The sequence below is a fragment of the Periplaneta americana genome, chromosome 12 (assembly GCF_040183065.1).
Source record: "Periplaneta americana isolate PAMFEO1 chromosome 12, P.americana_PAMFEO1_priV1, whole genome shotgun sequence".
NCBI lineage: Eukaryota > Metazoa > Arthropoda > Insecta > Blattodea > Blattidae > Periplaneta > Periplaneta americana.
Genome location: NC_091128.1, coordinates 1235299 through 1257403, shown reverse-complemented (window position 1 = coordinate 1257403; position 22105 = coordinate 1235299). Strand labels below are relative to the sequence as shown.

The window sequence follows — 22105 nt, the reverse complement described above, 5'->3', positions numbered from 1 at the left end:
GGTGGTGATGGTGGTGGTTGTGGTGGTGGTTGTGGCGGTTGTGGTGGTGGTTGTGGTTGTGGCGGTTGTGGTTGTAGTGGTGGTGGTTGTGATGGTGGTGGTTGTGGTGGTGGTGGTTGTGGTGGTGATGGTGGTGGTGATGGTTGTGGTGGTGATGGTTGTGGTGGTGGTGGTTGTGATGGTGGTGGTGGTGATGGTTGTGATGGTTGTGGTTGTGATGGTGGTGGTTGTGGTGGTGATGGTGGTGGTTGTGATGGTGATGGTTGTGGTGGTGGTGGTTGTGATGGTGGTGGTGGTGATGGTTGTGATGGTTGTGGTTGTGGCGGTTGTGGTTATGGTGGTGGTTGTGGTGGTGGTTGTGATGGTGGTGGTTGTGGTTGTGATGGTGGTGGTTGTGGTGGTGGTTTTGGTAGTTGTGGTGATTGTGGTGGTGATGGTGGTGGTTGTGGTGGTGGTTGGATTTTTCTCGTTACCAAAACATCCAGAATGGCCTCCGCCTCTTACAAAATTGAGTAGCGGGGCTTTTCCGGGTTTAGAAGGCAGAGTGCGGGGACAACCACGCCACCTTGTTCTAATGCCGAGATCATGAAAGCATGAGTTCTATATACCTCCTTGCTCCCCAAGCACCTTCACGATATTTACCTTCACATAAATAATCCGTATTGCTGCAACAGAACATCGTCGTAGTCTTGTTGTGATGCAAATGAAATATAAAAGTAAGGGCATTCACGGATTATCTGACATTCGGCTCAAAGCTGGGGAAAATCTCGAAACTCTAAACAGATAATTAGAATAATACTATTCTATGCAATACCTCATAGTAGAACATTTACTGTAGTTTGCCCTAATGTCCGGCGAAGAATATTTTTAAACATTGAAATATCTGTGTTCTACTACTTGATTAAAAGAACAAAACTCTATTAAAATAAGAAAGAGCACAAATAAAATTAAATGCAAATGAATAGACATTGCAGCTTTCATTACATTCTTCAAATATTCAGAGGAATGTACTAGAAAATCAACTCAGTTTCTATCAGCTCAGCGACCGTTTTACCACTAGTACAAGCCATTCGTCAGACCGAGGTTGAATTGATCGTCACTTGTCCCAACATAACAGTTACAAAATCACTACTATTTGTAGTATTTGTCAGTATCGAAATTCGAAACTAAGTTGGCAAAAGAAAATTCAACCTGCAAACTAGAAAATTACCACAATCCACTAGCATATGTAGTAATGGGGGAAAAATGGTTAGGTTTCACCCTTAGGGTATGAAGTAAGCTGACCCGGACTATAGCTGCTTCGTTAACTATCATGCCGGATTAATAGAATAGGTTGCCTGCAATTTTTCATGTTTCCTCACACGCAGGAATAGTGTTACAAAGTACGTCTTTTTTCCCCCAACAAAATCTGTTTTTTCTGTATTCACTTTCTAAGGATACAGCAGCTAGGCCTAAATATCGGACTTCAGTTGTTTTCCACTTACGGTTTAGTTTCTTATTCATCACGAGTGTTGGCAGCAGATATAGGCCTATACTGTTTTCGCTGTAAGAAAAATCCTAATGTAAACACAAGCACGTGGCTGTCATACCCGTGATTGGCTCCCAGTCGAAACACTCACACGACGCAGGAAAATATAGTTCATATTTGGAAACCATAATCTTGTATTATTTGAAAATAAAAAATTGAATTCTAGTTGTTAACTACGATGAAACATATAACTTCACTTATAGTAAAACTCTATGTAAAAGAAAAGCTACTTTTATATTTTGTTATGTACTATGAACGCGGATGAATAGCAAAAGTAATACGAGGTAGTCTGTTCTTTTAACAAGCTGGCGTCACTTGAGCTCGTAATTGTTCACGTAAGCACGTGGTACTGAAGTATGGCTTCTGCATCCTCGGTGTGTGTGGTTATTAATCATAAGAGTGGAAACCGTCTCAAAAGCGGAGAAAAACAAATAGTCTTAAATGTATATAATAAGTTAAGTCAGTTTTAATTCCAGTAATTATAAAGTAAATGTTTCCTAAGCAAACGAATGCATAGTAGTGAGGTTAGGCCTACTTGACTCGTAACGGGAAATGTTTAACATGAAACAGAATGTACAACAGTGGGCGGGAACACGTACTGAGAATCTATGGCGCCAAACAGCGGCCAGTCACGTGCTATTGTTTACATTAGGATTTTTCTTACAGCGAAAAGATTATAGGAGCAGACGATTTTGCAATTATTTGAACTGTGAACGGTATGAACGGTAACCAAGCTTGCCGCAGGAACTCACCTGACTCTGAGGACCTCTTGGTAGGGCGTGTCCTTGCTGACTGCCACGTGAGGGTTGGACAGCTCCACCAGGAAGGTGATGGTGTGCAGGCTGCACTTCTCCTCCTCCAGGAACGTGTCCCACACGTACTTGTAGCCCGGGCCCAGCTCCAAGTGGAAGGCGAACCGACCCTTTCTGACGCGCTTCAGGCCGGCTTCCAGCGACATGAAGCGGTGAGGACCCCCGGGCGGACTCACTTTCTGTGTAAAGATGGCGCGGCTGACAGGGTCGCTGGCGGTCTGGACAACACAAGAACACGCTGGAACTGGGTTCAGGGGTATTTATCATCTCGTTGTAATCTAATTGAAGACCTCCTCAAAACTGTAATTCATGTTTCAGAAGAAAGGAAAGTAATTTTACGGGCATATTTCGTTAGACTATATTTACTAGCACAACCATTTGACTAATGAAGGTCACAAGTTTATTCTGATATTGAATGCAATAATTTATTGTTACAAATTAATGCTTCAAAATTACTTCTTCCATTCAAGTCACACATTTCTGTATCTGTGATGTTACAGCCTTTAGCTGGGCAGGACTTCAATTGTAAAAAAAAAAAAAAAAAAAACTTTTAAGATCCATGCTGCTATAAAAATGAATATCAAAATATGTTCATGTACACCCCAAACACTGCATATGCAGACATATACATGCAACATGTGCACATAGGCCTAATACAAATACATAACTTATATACACTCTTACATATATAATTCACATACTTACACATGCATACATACACAAGTACACGCACGCATATTACATACATTACCACATACATACAAATATCAACAAACGCGTATATGAATAGGCCTACCATCGGTCCCTATCCTGAGCAAGATTGATCCAGTCTCTATCATCATATCTCACTTCACTCAAATTCACTTTAATATTATCCTCCCATCTACGTCTCGGCTTCCCCAAAGGTCTTTATCCCTCCTGCCTCCCAACTAACACTCTATATGCATTTCTGGATTTCCTCATACGTGCTACATGCCCTGCCCATCTCAAACGTCTGGATTTAATGTTCCTAATTATGTCAGGTGAAGAATACAATGCGTGCAGTTCTGCGTTGTGTAACTTTAACCTATGTTCCTCTCTCAGAGTGAGAGTCCAAGTTTCACAACCATACAGAGCAACCGGTAATATAACTGTTTTATGAATTCTAACTTACAGGCTTTTTGAGAGCAGACTGGATGACAAAAGCTTCTCAACCGAATAATAACACGCATTTCCCATATTTATTCTGCGTTTAATTTCCTCCCAAGTGTCATTTATATTTGTTACTGTTGTTCTAAGATATTTCAGTTTTTGCATATTTTCAAAGGATAAATTTCCGATTTGATATTTCCACTTCGTACTATGTTCTGGTCACAAGACATAATCATTTCTCATTCTGAGTGCTCAATTTTCTGTTTCCTCCACAGCCGCTGCCGCGTGCTTGACGATCTGGTCAAATGCAGCTCTGCCACGCATCACGAGTTCTGACCTGGAAGAAGTAGTGGTTGTACACGATGTCGTGCGCGCCCAGGGTCAGGCCGCTGTGCAGCAGGTCCCTCAGCGTGCGGATGGCGTGCGACGACGACTGTAGCAGCGCCACCACGCAGGCGGAGTACGACGTGTACAGGATGAGCACCAGCGTGAACAGCAGCAGCAGCACCAGCCGTCCGGGAACTCTGCGAGCCTCGATCTGGGAGCCTGCAACACACGATCGTAAGACTCAGTAATGCAACAGCGTTGAGGTGACATTCCTCATGACGTTGTGACTTCAGAAAATCCCTTCACTGGAAGGTAATAGGCCTGACGTCAAAGAGAACTAAGATGGCGGTTTATACAAATGATGATATTCGAAATCTACGAGTTTTTTAACTAATGCCAAAATTTAAACTAAACATACTAGTAATTTACAATTCATGTTTATTGTTTCGATAAGTATACCTAATTGTAGTGATATATAAAGTTTATTCTGATTACATTAATACGCAACACTTTGTATGACTGCTGCCTGTTTTAACATTTTCACCTGTTTGGCATCTTCGGATAGATCACGGTAATAACTATTTCATTATAATAATCTTAGCTATAGTATAATTATGTTCGTGTATCTGTGTTCTCTTATTGTTATGTACAAATATATAAGTATATTCATACCAAATACATTGAAATGCATCAAGTGCATTAATATATAAATTAATGATATTGCTAAACAAAGTGATTGCTTGAGTTTTAATCATATGCTATTTTAATGTTATTATGTAATCAATTAATATTTTCTCTTTATGATTACTTTTCACTTAATTTTATGAGTTTGGTACGGCATTAAATGTCTCTAATGATGTCGTTAAAACTTTAAAATTAATACTGTGACTCTCATAGTCTGTTACCGTCGTTAAACATTAAATATTTGTTTATTAATTACATTTCGTTGTGTAAAATTCTTCTGCTGCATTTACATTATTTCCGTCATTAATTATTTTTATAATTTTTAATCGATTATTCTTAATAACATGGATAGCAAATTTTGATTTGTTACTATTATTTCAAGTGTACTCGTTAAACCTGTTGGTTTTAAAATTACGCCTTGTTTGTCCAATGAGAGAATGAAGGAGTGAGTAGGTGAGTGAGCAAATATATTAAAAAATTGAGTAGTTTTCGTTTACTTAGGAGTGAAAATGTGCAGACGGGAAATTATCTGCCTTCTTATTTGGCAATTATATAAAGAAGGTTTCTCACTCTGCTGACAAACGGCGCCTACGCCCAAGAGCAGCATGTCGCCTTGGCCAGCGTCCCTCGGCCGTTCTTCCTGTCTCGTCTCCCACTCCAGGGCGCGGTACAGCAGGCTGCACAGGGCGGCAACCAAAGCGACGCTGGCCAGCCAGACAGATCTGCTGAACGGCAAGGTGTAAATATTTTCCATAAAAGAAAGAGGCGGCCGTTGGAAGAGGAACGCACATCTGAAAAAAAAAAAAAAAAAAGCGTAAACATATTAATTATGGGCAAAATGCAAGGGAAGACCGTGCCAGGTTCTCAGAGAGATGGATGTCATTTCTTACAACGACATTTGAATTGTGGCTTTTCACGCAAAGTTGTTGTATTTCTCACCTGAGTAGACATCTATACTAAAAATAAATCTGTAGCTAAAATGTTTCTGGTAATTTTCGATTTTCTAAAAATAATTCGTGTTAACATATATAATTAACCATCCTGAAACCGAAAATCGCTTTTTTTGACATTTTTGTTTGTATGTCTGTCTGTCTGTCTGGATGTTTGTTACCTTTTTACGCGATAATGGTTGAACGGATTTCGATGAAAATTGGAATATAAATTAAGTTGGTTGTAACTTAGATTTTAGGCTATATGACAATCAAAATACATTATTTAAAAGGGGGGTTATAAGGGGGCCTGAATTAAATAAATCGAAATATCTCGCTTATTATTGATTTTTGTGAAAAATGTTACATAACAAAAGGTTCTTTAAAAATGATTTTCGATAAGTTTTATTCCATGCAACATTTTGATGGGACTGATATTTAAGGATATACAAGACTTTTAAAATAACAATATAATATATTTTCACCGCCGCCTCACATTATGGCGTTGTTGTTCCTGCAGTAACTCCTATGTGCAAAATATAAAATTTATGAGTAGGGGAAAAAAACACATTTATTCATTCCATGGCAATGGTACATAGGAGATCGTGAATTCTTACATTTTCGAAAGAAAGATATATAATTACATATCACTATATATGCTGTATCACTATTTAGGGTTCAGAACCATAGTGGGCCAAGCGCCATTTACTGAATACATAGAAAACAAGGGTTAAAATTAAGTTATTACCATAATTCAATGGAGACATATAGCAAGTAAAATAAATGATATGTCAATCTTCATTAAACTATGGTTGCATGTAATAACAAATAAGAAACATGTTAAAGGAATTGTCATTGCACCAATGAGTGTCTCTGGACCAAAATGATCGCATTTTAATTATTTAAATACAATTTAAATTAAGTAACATATTAAACGATTTATCCTTCTATCAAACACGAATGTTCCCTGGATCAAACGTCCTATTTTAATTATGTAATTACTTTATATTTATTTCTAACGGGTGCAGCGGAGCGCACGGGTACGGCTAGTTTAGGAATAAGAATGAGATGCCAGATGCAGATATTTAAACTTACAGACATTGTGGGAATATCGCACATGCTGCTTTAGCTGAATGAGATTTAGCCTACTTCCAATGAATTATTTGCGGTGTCAGATTTCTACATGGAGACTGCAGCAGATCTATCTAACGCTTGACTTGGAAAATATTGGATTTACAAAATGGACGCTTACCCTGTTTTTGTCGTAGGAGAAATGAAGACCATGACAGGAATTCTGCTCCTGGTGATGAACAAGGCGGTAGCTCCCACGTCGGCTTCCCCTCTCTGCAAGTACCCGGCCATCCCGTCCCAAGAGCCGTTGATGTCGTAACCCCACGAGTTCACTATGGCAATCTGCACGCTAGTTGAAGAAAAACAAGCTGCCATAGCACACTTGAACAGCAATAATACATTCACGTAATATTATTAACAATGATGTATTTTTTTATTGGGTTATTTTACGACATCTAGGTTATTTAGCGTCTGAATGATATGAAGGTGATAATGCCGGTGAAATGAGTCCGGGGCCCAGCACCGAAAGTTACCCAGCATTTGCTCATATTGGGTTGAGGAAAAAACACGGAAAAAACCTCAACCAGGAACTTGCCCCGACCGGGATTTGAACCCGGGCCACCTGGTTTCGCGGCCAGACGCGCTGACCGTTACTCCACAGGTGTAACAATGATGTAATATTATTACATTTGAATATAAATGACATGTTGAAGGAATACTGAACTAAAAATCACATTCTGAGATGAGATATTATAAACAACATACACACAAACTACACCTCACTACGACTAATGATTATCAAGCAACATACCTCTAAACGCGGATATTGGCGATGCGTGTGACGTCACACTGCCGAGTCGCAACCATGCAAGTTCATTCTTGCTTTAGTTAATCACACTACATTCACTATAATTTATGTCCAAATCACGAAAAATACCGTTCCTCTTTTCATAGCAGAGTATTAAACAGCTGAGAGCTTACACAATACAAGTCACGGATGCGGCAGTGTGACGTCAGCAGCAGTGGTGGAGAACATTTCTTGCCGCTTCCAGCATTATACTCGTACAGAAGTGAGAGGTTGGGATTCAGTCGTACAGCCCCGTGAACAATCGGAACTTCAGCCTCGGAGCAACCCGGGGGAGTTTGGTTATAATTCGAATTGTCTGATTCTGGACCAGTGCGTGCACAGCATATGTCAGGACGACAAGTCCTACCCTCAAGACCTCGGGGATGAGATGGAGTTTAACCATAATTCCTTTCCAGTGTCTAGGATGTGATCACGGAACACGACTCTAGTGAGTCCATTAATTTAATTTTGTTCATCCACGGCACCTGTTGTCAGAATAGTGTGGGTGGTGTGGCTTTCAAATCTGAATGAAAAGCAGTGGCGTAGCGTCAATGTAAGCTAAAAAGCTCAGCTTCCCCAGTTAATAACTCCATAATAAACTGCAGTTTAAGAACAAAATTATTTATTAATTTTAGTACAATTTATATGTACGCCTTAAATGTTGTGATGCGGCAGCTCAGGATGATTTGTGATGCAGCAGTAAACATGAAGCCTGCACACACCAGCTTCCAATCCCCTCCACAGACTGGTTTCTTTCATACATTCTTCTGTGTAACCCACCCCGCAGATTTTCCATCCCTTTCTAACTAAACTACCCTGGTTGCAAGAAGCTAGCTTTAGCATTGGAAAGGATTAGCTTCCGAGTTATCCTTTTCGTGAGTTGTGTTCAGTTGAAGTGTTAGTGTGCACTGTGGCTGAAATAATAAATAATCAGTGAAATAACAGTTCCTGACACTAATTTATGTAGTCAAAAATAATCTTCTGATAAAGATTTTAACGTTGATTTTTTTTACTTGGTTATTTAACGACGCTGTATCAACTACGAGGTTATTTAGCGTCGATGGGATTGGTGATAGCAAGATGGTATTTGGCGAGATGGGGCCGAGTATTCGCCATAGATTACCTGGCATTTGCCTTACGTTTGGGAAAAACCTCGGAAGAAACCCAGTCAGGTAATCAGCCCAAGCGGGAATCGAACCCGCGCCCGAACGCAACACCGGTTCGGCAGGCAAGCACCTTAGCCGACAGAGCTACGCCGGTGGTTTTTAACGTTGATTGATGTAATTTTACTAACACTGTATCTACTGACCGTTAATATTGTGGTTTTTCTAAATATGACAGGGAGTGAGCTAATGTTAAATTACGCGTACTGTATGTGTCTATTTGTTAGAGATATGTGTAAACCATGAAGTCATATTTTACTACCACCTGAGGTGATGCGTTATTGGTGTTACTTATGAGGTTCCAACCAATCTTCAGACTGCTGACTTGACATTGACTACTATTTATTTTAAGACTATATTTTTGCAATACGTTTCCTCATACATGAAAGACAACTTGAGTTAGCTTCCCCTGCCCAGAATTTCATGCTACGCCACTGATGAAAAGATCTGGGTCTGGTACCTATCAACATTGATCTTGATCCTCAAATCGCGAACCCATAGTTGAAGGTGGTCCAAGATCGTCGGCAACCTACGTGATGCTAATCTAGTGGTTTTTCACATAGCCTACCCATATGGCAGGATCATATTATGCAGTTAACTCCGTCTGTGTAAGAGAATATTAATGTTCGCGCGTTAAGTAACAGGAGATGAAATATGGGATTCCTGCTGGAATTAGGCGAGGCGTGGAGCAAACCCAGTTTTCTATATGAGTCTTGAATGTACGCCCTCTACACAGGTTGAAAGAAGACATATACCAATCCATCTAGTACTCCCAGATATAGCAACTTCACCAGGAGTCCCTCGGTCCATACTGTCTAAAGCTCGCCCAGTTCTGCATCTTCCGTCATCCGCAGCACTTGAAGCATAGTGTAATGGCCAGAGTTCATTCCTGATTTGGGGTCAACCACTTCCGCGTGGTGTCTGTAGAGTTAGCTAAGGTAACTGTGAAGACAAAAAGGCCTACAGTTTACTGGATTCGTCTTATCTTTGCTGGGTTTGAGAAGAGGACCACATGAGCCTGTTTCCATGGCCAAAATATTATTATCTCTGCTGTACGCTTCATAGCGGAATCGGAGGTGCTGCACTTCTAAGGCGTCAGACTCGAGCGAGACGAGCGACTTCGTCTGTTAGTTGGTCGTGCGGAGAACGTTCAAAACGGTAGAAAAGAGGAAAATTCTTTAATTTGCAACACAATCTACATACTTATACTGCCAAGTGAAAAATTTCTCAATCACACTTCCGTTATTGCTAAAGTGCGTTTATAAGTAGGCAACTCTACATCTTAAAACACTGGATGAGAAGTTTTCTTATGGACACAGTTAGGCCTATGTAAGTAAGCCTAATAACAGTAATAACAGTAACAGTGACAATAATAGCCTAATAATAACACTAATAACAATGATAAGAATAATAATACATTTCTCTGGCACGAAGGACTTTCGAACATGCCGGCTGCACAATGTCCTTTAAAATAGCTCTATAAAAAGAAATAAAAAAATCGCTAGACCTGATTTAAAATGAACAAAAATCTTGTCTTTTATTTTTTAAAGTAAATATGAAGACCGGAAGCGATTATATTTCATGTGCTTAATTTGTTGTCGTACTGATTCTCAGGAATTCAGTAAGCATAAAATGGTTTGGGAAAGTCGTTGTGCACACAGACAGACACAGAATATCTCAATGACTCTGGGGTGCTGAAGCTTTTTGAAAGTACAACGTTACAGCATCACACACTTTCTCTTTACTATAATTTACACATAGTCTACCTGGCGTTCATGATGGCTGCCACGTGGTGGAGCAGGTTGTAGTTCACCTTCGTGATGGTGTCCACGTGTCTGTCGGCAGTGTCCCTCAGGTGACGCAGGCTGTCGTTGTTCGTCACCTGCAAATATTTAGAGGTAGATTATTGCGCGACTGCACTCCATGCGGCTTCTATTCCAGTTCTCTCCGCGCTACACGTCATCAGTCTCAAAATTCTTGAAAACAAGACTGGATGGCTTGAACAATTTCATGCCACTAGAATGAACACAAATGCCTGATTCGTGTGGACGACTCACCACCATAGCCGCCCTCAAGAGGGCTCTCTGCAGGTTGGTCCTCCTGGTGAACCTCACGAGGGCTGCCGTCGCCCGCACGCCACGGGCCGGCCCCCACTCACCGACCACAGTTTGCACCAGCTGGTCTTGGGGCGCGTGTTTGTACGCCTCCACCAGCACAAATTTCCCCCCACACAGCTGTTTGCCCACGGTGACGTCGGACGCCGGGTGCACGTTCAATTGCTGCAGCACGTTACTAATTTCAGGAGAAAGCAGTTCGTCACGTTGGCAGCTGTTATTTCTTGGTGACGTTTGCTGCCCGTACTTCCCCTTCATTTCAGTGCTGTCGAGTTCCATCTGAACAACATCGAGAAGTAACCATCTGATCCACCCGCTCAGTAACTTCATAAAATGGGCCTGCAAATGGAAAATAGTGACGAATTTGCTAGGGATTATTTTATTTTATTTCGGCCAGTGTATGGGACCCACCCAGCATCGTGATGCACTTGGAGAGCTACGATAGGTAGCGAAATCCGATTGCAAATCCCAGCTATAACGGCGGGGGGGGGGGGGATCATCGCGCTAACCTTATGATAACTCCATTCTGGTTGTATGATCGTTCACCTCTGCTTCGGCATGTGGGCGTGAGGCCAGCAGGCGGCTGGTCAGTCTAGGCTCTTCACGGATTGTAGCGCCACGATTTTATATATATATATATATATATATATATATATATATATATATATATATATAGAACATATATACAGGGACATCACTTTATTTTTACCAACATTTTTAACATCAACCTGGCTATACTCGGAAACACTGTTTCCCCCTTCCATTCCAGGAGTTTGATGTTACTAGTGCAATATGTAAACAAATCATTTTACTAGGTATAGGAGGAGAGAAAAGTAGTCTATCCATTTATGTTGTAGGGAAATACGATATTACGATTTTCAGTTTGATCATCACTTTTACGGAATTTATCAAAATACAGTAGAGTACTAACATTAAAAAAAAAAAAAACTCAACATTTCAGGCGGCTATGTTCGTTATGTAATGTCTACTTTATTTAGCATATTAATTGTTGGTGTTAACATACAATATAGAGAGTGCATTTAAATTGAGGGGGTTATAAGTAAAGGGCTGTATGTGCACTTAAGTTACTTTTGAAAAAATGGGGTTTAAATATTTAAGCTTTCGTAAAATCGGTGAAATTTTTTATTTAAATTTTAATGTGTGATGCGATTAAAATATCCCTTTGCCACTAAAATTTTAGATACTTTTGCTTACACTGGATGCACTTAACTCATGTTATTACAAATGTCACTAGCATTCCTTTGCTTCTAGCCACCTCAATTCAAAAAAAGCTAATCTGAATTTTTAAACAAGTTGCTGAAAATGGTTGCCGTTCATTACAATGCAGGCTTCAATTCAGTACGCATATTATTAAAAACATTTTGAAGCATATTCTCTGAAATTGAATTTATCTTTTCTTGAATATAATTTTTTAGTACGATATTATTAATATAGGTTCTTTCTTCTATGGGAAACGCAATCATATTCATGAAACACACTATACACTGCAGTGTTTACTTCACTGCTTGAAGACTTCGAATGCAACAGCGGCCGTAAGTTTGTGTGTCTGACGGGAGCAAGGACATTAGTGAAGGGGTGAGAGTGAAGTACATTCAGAAATGCAGGTACAATAAAAATGCAAGTAAAAATAAAATGATGTCCCTGTATTTCTGCAAAGCAAGCACAAATGAAACCATTTCAACATGGGCCGATGTCGGCAATTCATGCACGGAGCGAATAGAAAGAAAATTTAATTGACATTGAAGGGGGGAGACAATAATTTTGCAATCTTTATTTTTTAATTTCATCTATTTTTGTTGAAGATAAAATGTATTTCATCAGTTATTCACAGAATTCAATTCTAGTCATAGAAGTCAATTTCATCGTACGTAACTATTTACTACACATTTATAGATCAAAATATCTTCCGCGCTTATCATTAGGCTGCATGGGCTGGGACGGCAAAAATATTGAATATGTGCCGCTCAGAGCGCTGCAAAGTGATACTTACTTACTTACAAATGGCTTTTAAGGAACCCGAAGGTTCATTGCCGCCCTCACATAAGCCCGCCAGCGGTCCCTATCCTGTGCAAGATTAAGCCAGTCTCTATCATCATACCCCACCTCCCTCAAATCCATTTTAATATTATCCTCCCATCTACGTCTCGGCCTCCCTAAAGGTCTTTTTCCCTCCGGTCTCCCAACTAACACTCTATATGCATTTCTGGATTCGCCCATACGTGCTACATGCCCTGCCCATCTCAAACGTCTGGATTTCAAGTTCCTAATTATGTCAGGTGAAGAATACAATGCGTGCAGTTCTGTGTTGTGTAACTTTCTCCATTCTCCTGTAACTTCATCCCGCTTAGCCCCAAATATTTTCCTAAGCACCTTATTCTCAAAAACCCTTAACCTATGTTCCTCTCTCAGAGTGAGAGTCCAAGTTTCACAGCCATATAGAAGAACCGGTAATATAACTGTTTTATATATTCTAACTTTCAGATTTTTGGACAGCAGACTGGATGATAAGAGCTTCTCAACCGAATAATAACACGCATTTCCCATATTTATTCTGCGTTTAATTTCCTCCCGAGTGTCATTTATATTTGTTACTGTTGCTCCAAGATATTTGAATTTTTCCACCTCTTCGAAGGATAAATCTCCAATATTTATATTTCCATTTCGTACAATATTCCCGTCACGAGACATAATCATATACTTTGTCTTTTCGGGATTTACTTCCAAACCGATCGCTTTACTTGCTTCAAGTAAAATTTCCGTGTTTTCCCTAACCGTTTGTGTATTTTCTCCTAACATATTCACGTCATCTGCATAGACAAGAAGCTGATGTAGCCCGTTCAATTCCAAACCCTGCCTGTTATCCTGAACTTTCCTAATGGCATATTCTAAAGCGAAGTTAAAAAGTAAAGGTGATAGTGCATCTCCCTGCTTTAGCCCGCAGTGAATTGGAAAAGCATCAGATAGAAACTGACCTATACGGACTCTGCTGTATGTTTCACTGAGACACATTTTAATTAATCGAACTAGTTTCTTGGGAATACCAAATTCAATAAGAATATCATATAATACTTCCCTCTTAACCGAGTCATAAGCCTTTTTGAAATCTATGAATAACTGATGTACTGTACCCTTATACTCCCATTTTTTCTCCATTATCTGCCGAATACAAGCTGCAAAGTGATACATTAAAGAAAATTACGGAAAACAATTAGTGAGCCCAAAATTCTACAGAGAATATATTCTCAAGAAATGTAGATAGCCGGTTGAGTTATGACAACGTAGCGTCGGGCTGTCTAGACTGACATCGCACTCGATAAAAAAATGTACGCAAGAAGTGCGACCGGGAGCTGAACTCGGTGCGCTGTGCTGTACAGCACGATGTGTGATAGTGGTGGGACCCATTGTTATGAATGTCAAACTACAAGTCAAACGAACGGATAACCACCGCCCACTTTAGTGAAGGTTATAGAAAAAATGACTGAATATTTCCCTATCAGTCCTACAGCCCTAGACTTGCATACAATAAAGTGAGGCACACTGGCAACGCGTTACATTCCTGCTTTTCTTTTGCGGCCAAGTTTTGTATGAAAATTAATAATAATAATAATAATAATAATAATAATAATAATAATAATAATAATAATAATACGTAGTCATAGTTCCACAAAAGTGTCTACAGTTATTAATAGCCCTTGCCTTTGTCGCTCAGTAAAACGAAACTGTCCACAATACAAAGCCATGTATGCTTATGTAACTTGTTAAAGTGGTCAGGGATGCAAGCTCGCACCTGCTGGAGTACGAAGCTCGCTCCCTCGCAGTTGACGTCCAGGAGGAACGTGACATGCTGGTGGTCGTCCGTCGCTCGCAGCTGCTTGCTAGCGTCTCCAGTCGTCTCGACCACCGACATCATGCGGCGTCTCTCTCCCAGGCGACGGTACAGCAGGCGGACGCTGCCTGCAGCCGAGATCGGAGATGTAAATAGGCAGACCTCGATTCCACGGTCATTCACAAATCTTTGAAGTATTAAAAGGCACGAACAGATATCTTATATTACAATTTGATCACAGTTACACAATTGGTCCCCTATTATTTTTAATAGCAATAAATGATCTTCCAGAATTCATTACAGCAATAACAATTATGTATGCAGATGACACTACTTCCCTATGTTCTTCCTCTGCTCTAAATCAATTACATGCTCTCAACAACGACACTCTATCACAGATGGCTTTATGGTTTGAATCTAATGGCTTCTTGCTTAATCAAGAAAAAACCATCAACTTAACTTTCAGCCTAAACTATCTAATAAATAAGGACAACAAACTCAACTACACAAAATTCCTGGGACTTTTTATAGACTCCAGTTTAACATGGGATAAGCACATCGAGTACATATGCACAAAGCTATCAAGAGTTTTATATTTGCTAAAGAAATTATCTACTTGCATTTCTCAAAATTATTTAAGATGTGCCTACTTTTCTTTCTTTCAGTCGATAATTCGATATGCCCTAATTTTCTGGGGAAATGGAACCAAAATTGGAAGCGTCTTGATTTTACAAAAGAAGGCCATTAGAATTTTATGTAAATCAAATTATCTGGAACATTGTCGGCCACTTTTCAGACAATCACGGATTTTAACAATCATAAATTTGTATATATATGATCTAGTACTTTACACTCGACAAAATATCGACAATTACTCATTAGTGGCCAATATACATGATCATGAAATTAGAAATAGTGAACAAATTAATATTCCATACTGTAGATTACACAAGAGCAACACAAACTTTTTAATTATGGGGATGAAATTATATAATAAGCTTCCAAGTCAATATTATAAATTACCAATCAATAGTTTCAAAACTATATTTTACAATTGGTTATTAAATAATCCCTTTTATTCTGTTGCTGAGTTTTTTAACACAAATTTGTATGACATTGTATTTTAATAAATAAGTTTTAATTGCAATTTAGTTAATTTTCTTCAATTAAAAAGTTAAATTTATTTCATGTTTTCATTGTATTACTTAAATTTTACTGTTTCTGTTATTAGTGTTTTTGTAAATGTATTTATATGTCTTTTTTCAATGTATTCTGACGAAGCCTAAAACTCTATGTCTAATGGCCAAATAAATTGAATTGAATTGAATTGAATGTTCCCAGTCATTCTTTACGAAGAAGCGACAGTGACTGTCGAATTATGACATACTCGTAGTAATGGTCTATGGCGAGTCCTCGGCATCAACCACATTGATTTGATTACCTGGTTGGGTTTTTCCGAGGTTTTCCCCAACCAAAAGGCAAATGCCGGGTAATATTTTGGCGAATCCTCGGACCTCATCTCACTACATATCGCCAAAATATTGTAAAAAATTTGCACAAAATTGTAAAAATTGTAGAAAATTACTAAATTGTATAACTATAAAAATTTGTAAAAACTGTAATTGTAATATTGTAAAATTTTGACTTGTTCCACATCTTAAAGCTTCATTGCTCATGTAAGATCTATGGAATGAAATAAATGAATGAATAAATGAATGAATGAATTTAGTTTCAATGCTTCAATTTTCCAGGTCATGTTTAAAAAGTAATGTTGTGGCGAAAATATTCTCATATCAAGAACTTACAAAATATTTAATTATTACCTCCTTAAGGGAACCCGTATGTTAAAATTTTAGATTTTCATGCATTTACATATTTTTAAGTAACTAGGCTGTTTTTGCATATAATGAGATAAAATTTTGAACACTCGTTCTTAAAAGTAGGAGAAAACATAATTTATAATTGCATATAAATCGACATAGTAGTTTTGGAATAATTCAGATGTAAATTATGCTAATTAATTATACATAATCAATTTGATAGGTACACTTTTCAAAGAATGTATTAAGCCTAGAGACTTGAAACTTTGGAGGCCTAGTAATAATGCTTTTGGCTATAATTTACTACCTCTGCTAGAATGCTGACTTATTTCTAACATTATTTAAATCAATTTCATTTTTTATAATTAATTTACATAGAAAAACAATCAATCCTGTGTGACTGGTAATGGAACTAATAATGTTAGAACAGTAATTGTGGTAGCAAACAGTTACTAATACAATAATAAAGCACTGTTCCAATTTCAGACTGATAGCTGCAATAGTTTTTTAGAAAAGTGTACCTAAAGTATAAAAAATGTAGTTTTGAGAAAACAGTGGATAAAGTTCAAACTTACAATTACTGTAGTTTCAATGCATCCCTGGATTGTAATCATCTTCCTTCTCCTTTTCTTCCTCTTCTCGTCTTCTTTTCTGGTTCCTCTTTGCAGTCCTATGCTCTTTTGACTGGGTTTGCATCGCTTTCTCAGCTTCTTTTTTCTCTTCGGACATCGATGGCACATAGCGCACGTTCCATATTCAATCCTGGTTTTATGCCCATCAACTCCAGAACTTTCTTTCTGCTGCTACTGCCATCATTGAAAGTGATAACAGCATCCAGGACACCAGTCTTGAGGACATTCAGGCCCACAAACACTGTCTTTGGCAATCTTTCCCATATGCAGTTGTTGAAACTTTCATTGGGGTTTTGGGTGCAGCCGTGTGTACATTTCTCTAACAGCTTCTTGTCAGCAAGATCTCTGAATATTGGCTTTACCTTCAACATGACAGCTTCTGGTAGGGAATGTCTGTGATCATATACTTTATTTTGAGCTTGTGCCTTATTATAACCGCACCACGAATCCAGACCTTTGGGACAGAGTTGATGGTATGGTTTCTCGTTGGTTGAAATTTTATGGAAGTATGTAGCCCATACACTCTTCCTCATTTCTTCCACATTCCCTGTGTTCCTTCTAATGGCTAAGCCATAGTAGGTCTGAAAGAGATCAATTTCTGTATTGGTCAAACGACCCGCTCCAGCGAGTGTCTTGCCATCATCCAGTTTTATCCCCTTTAGCTCCTTCTTGAGTCTTCCCAGTCGTGCTCCCATTCTCTTGTGAACGTGGCCTATGCATTCAAGTTTTTCAATTTCTACCCCCTCCCCATAGGGTTTGTCTTCTTGTACCTTTTTGAAACCCTTGCTGTCACCATCACCAAGATATTGCACATACCGAATATTCAGAGAATCCTCAGACTGCCTAAAAATGTTCACTGCACCTTGCACCTCCATTCCTCCACTATAACCTTTATAGTTTTTTGTACATTTATGTACAGTTCCCTTTCCCTGTGAACATGTCTGACAATATTTAGTCAATATTTCCACTGCCAACACCTTGCCCGTGAGTAATGATGTTGCAGTGACAACACCATTTAGTGACGTATGCCCCCGCTTTTGCCAACTGCCATCGAAAGCCCCACATATGTCTCTGTTGTTACCATTCAACTCCACAGTTTCCATTGCAGCTTTTCTCATTGAGGCTTCTGCAATTTCAGAGAGGGATTCATTTATAAAGAAAACTTCTCTGTCAAACCTAGCAGGTGGAGGAGGAAGATTCATAATAGCACAAAATGTTTGTGCAGCGTGTCTGCCCTTACCAATGCTTCGCATACCATACACAAGTCTTGTATTTACATTGTACAGCCTATTTCTGTTCATTGCAGATGTCATTGTGGACTTTACACTTTCACAATTACTGCAATGTAAATTTATTTTTGTTGCCAATCCCTTCCTGGAACTAATGTTTTCAAACATTTCCACACAGTCTTCACTATTGCAGTATTTGCATTTCACATGCTGTTTTATGAAGTCAGATAGTATACCTAAATCTATAATAATATTATTATTACTAGATGATGACACATTTTGACCTTCAGTACCTGTTATATTCTCATTCTCCAAATAAACAAGTTTTTTCTTGGATGAGCTAGGTGTAGGTTCATTGTTTTTCTCTGCCCTAACCTCAATGCTAGGGGTACAACTAACACTGTTTGTATTTGTATATTGATTGCCACGGAACTTACGTTTTTTCCCTTTATTAAAACTCTTTCTTCTAGACATATTTACACAATAAGAGCACTATGAACTATATTCACAACACCACAAAATCACAATAAACAAAGCCACGTGCTAATTCACTCTCACAACTGTAACAAGCAAAGCACTGTTGGCTAATCTGTGCTAGAACAGAGTAGCCAACACAATTTTCGTCTTGTACATGTTTTCTTCTTCTTCTTACATGAATTCAAGGAGAAAATAATGATAGAAACAGCCTGCAGTCGAACGAACTACAGAAGTGGGCGTGACGCTAGCATGCATTTAAATACCCACGCACACTCAGCCATTTAAAGTCATAAAAAGACATTCAAAAAGGTCCTACCGCTAATAATGTATATATCAATCTGTTCAGAATTGAATAAGGAATAATATTAAGTAAAAATCTAAAAATGCATATTTTGGTCAATTTTAACATACGGGTTCCCTTAATAGAATCGCCAGTAGGTTGTATCACAATTTCACTCAAGGAGCAGTCAACGCCTTCATTACCAGGATCGAGTTATCGTTATTGTCGGAATCTTAATAATAGTAGTTGTCATCACAATCATCGTCTTCTTTGTGGTAATCATCGTCATTAATAATAACACTGGTCTGTATCCCGGTTAATATGTTGGGTTATTTTCATAGATCTACATCCAAATTTTAAAATCAAATTTGTCTATCACTCACCGTTTTCGAGACACACTGTGGAAAATATTTTATTAATGTAATGCACATATTGTTTAATACTGGTATATAATTCACTTATTAAGCAATAATTTTAGATGAATGTACAGTGCTGTGCTTACTATGGAAGTACAGTGAAAGCTACATTTAAAATTGTATTTGCCAAGTAAAACGATTTGTCACAATAGAAGGGTTTAAAGCTTGTCGGCGCAGCGAACACGTAGCTTGGAGGTTACTTTGCCTCGTATCTGTCAGTGCAGCAAGACACTGAGCCTGAACCCGGACTAAATAAGAACGAAGTCGCTCTTGCACAGTCTCAGTTCAATGACTTCATTCGGGTCGGGACTTGGATAAATCCCAAAACAAGGACACAGACTCTGGGATCAAAACTACTAAAGGTGTCCAATCTTGTAGAAAATAACGTTCAATTGTCATTTTATCTGAAGAGACAATCCACATATAGGACACGCAATACCTAGATCCATCCTGGATCCTGCCCTCGAGATGCCAGACAGTCAAATTGGACGAAATAATTCGAACGAAAAATAATTTCTAGTAACAAAATTATTTCCGCACTGTTCAACTTTGTGTTTCAGTGCCTACCTCTAGAGCAGCTATCACATTTATTTTCTTCTCTTACTGACCAAGACCACGCGCTCGCTTTCCCAGCAGAGCGGAGCGCAAAGAATTCTCTGTAGCCATAAAACTGCTTTCATATAGGCTAACATTATTCTCTCTGAAAATTGAAATCAATCTAGAGCTGCGATCTTACCGCGGTCCCAGCAGAGGAATGCAGTGACGGCAGTTCTTGGCGCAACCAGAGACTGGAACTCCAGAGCGTCTTCGATGAAAGCTAATGTCCTGGAGTCTCTGCTGTCACATCCGGCTTGGAGAACGAGAAGCCATGCTGCTGCATGCAGGACGAGCGACTTGGACTGCAGAGAACACAAACGGATTACTTGACTGGAAAAAGTGATGCCACACACAATAGAACATTACCACAGTCTACTATATACAGTCGCGAAGCTTGAGGTGTTTTTTTGCAAATCTCGTGATAAAGCGCTCTAAGCGGTTAGCAACTAGAAACAATAGACTGTCCATGATCGACTTTGGACTGTGTCGTATTTCTATCGAGTGCTAGCTCGTTGCATATTTCACATTGATACTTGTGAAATGTTCGTTATTGGTTATAATGAAAATGTTAATGGCTAAAATATAATAATTGGAATAATAATATGGGACAAGGAGGAGACTTTGTAGTGCTATAAATTGTAGCAACAGTAAGAGAAAGAGGCCAGAGTTATCCTTTTTCCGAAAGATTCAGAAACTGTGCAGAAACAAAACTGTTAATTTGAAGTTCTTTGTGACTGTTAGAATACATTATATCCTTAAATTTCACAATGAAATGTTTCAGTCTAACCGAAAGGACATTAGATACCGGTTAAAGTTCTGTCACTTAGGCTGCTAAATTTCCAGGGAAATAAAGGTTAGGTCTACTTTTATTTTCAGAGGATATATTTTTAATTGTATCTATTAATTTTGTTATTGTTTTTTATATGTTGTTTTGTTAAAGACGTAGAAAAATTAAGTTTGTTTTAATGAAATTTATTGATCACGTTTTATTTTCAATCCTTGTGGGATTATTATTGCTTAGGCCTACTTTTTTCTTCAAAGGATATGTTTTTAATTATAGCTGTTAATTTTGTTGTTATTTTTATTTGTTGCTTTACTAGAGACGTAGAAAAAGTCTGTTACAATAAAATTTATTGATCACGTTTTATTTCCAATTCTGGTGTGATTATTATTGCTTAACCTCATCCCACTTTAACTACGTAAGCCTACACTACAAGTACCGGTACACGTAAGTTACTCCATTAATTCATATTTCCATTATTATTGTTGTAAAGGGAAATGCAAATTAATATTTATTGGTTTCATAGTTAATTATCGCTATAATCTTGAATGAGTGAAGCTATTATAGTAAATTTCAGCTCGTTTTGCACAAACAAAAATTATATTAACTTATTTCTTGCAGGTATCTTCGAGTTTATGGTGGAATTTAATATACTTCATTAAAATAATAAATTAACTTTATGCATTTAATATTTCAATAATGGAAGGAAGGTGTTAATTTTTTCCAAAAGAACACGACAGCGAAAGTGTAACATATTTTGTCGGCTGCTAGGAGAGAGATCTGCGATGATGAGGCGATAGTAGCGATCCTAGTGATGGGCAACTACCCATGTTTGCATTTTTACTACATATTGAGCTTCGCGACTGTATATAGTAGACTGTGACATTACATTGCTGTTTCAGATAGGATGCCTAAAATAAAACCGACAAGTTTGAAAGACTTTCCTTTACCAACATCAACACTACAACACTGATGCGTACGCTTCTGTAGATGGCAGTATTGGTTGTTCTCAATGTACAAATCGCTCCGTACTTCTCTTATTCCTTCGTATGACAGTATCAGTTGTTTTCGGATGTCCTCAATGTAGAAACATCCTTTGAGAGCAGGCAGACCAGTCTAGGTAGCGTAGTCGATGCACGAAGGGGGCTGGGCTAGGGACGAGGGGGGGGGGGTTTCCTGTTCGAAACCTGGATATGCAGCAAACCTTAGTGTAGACAGCCGTTGTGGTTTTGGAATGCACCTGGCTTGAAGGTTTGCGCAATAGATCGTAACAGGTCCCAGGCTGGGCCATAATGTCCCACCCCCGTAAATTCCATTCAGCTTTGTTTTTATCACCAATACTATCTCAATCTCTTGGCTATAGCAAGCAATAGAGATGAACAAATCTAACTGCAGTCGGTAAGTTCATTCAACAGCGTGC

At 38.7% G+C, this 22105-nt stretch overlaps 1 protein-coding gene across 1 annotated transcript in view; it reads right to left on the bottom strand.

The window, feature by feature from the left end:
• LOC138711280 (uncharacterized) overlaps nt 1-22105 on the bottom strand; it is a 50398-nt gene that overhangs the window by 4181 nt on the left and 24112 nt on the right. Inside the window, exons 10-18 of the mRNA XM_069842710.1 lie at nt 20044-20234; nt 17021-18031; nt 14415-14581; nt 10550-10945; nt 10259-10374; nt 6664-6831; nt 5053-5273; nt 3809-4017; nt 2281-2558 (exon numbers count right to left, since the gene is read on the bottom strand). Of these exons, the coding sequence (XP_069698811.1) occupies nt 2281-2558; nt 3809-4017; nt 5053-5273; nt 6664-6831; nt 10259-10374; nt 10550-10945; nt 14415-14581; nt 17021-18031; nt 20044-20234 (2757 nt within the window). The remainder of the gene's footprint in view (nt 1-2280; nt 2559-3808; nt 4018-5052; nt 5274-6663; nt 6832-10258; nt 10375-10549; nt 10946-14414; nt 14582-17020; nt 18032-20043; nt 20235-22105) is intronic.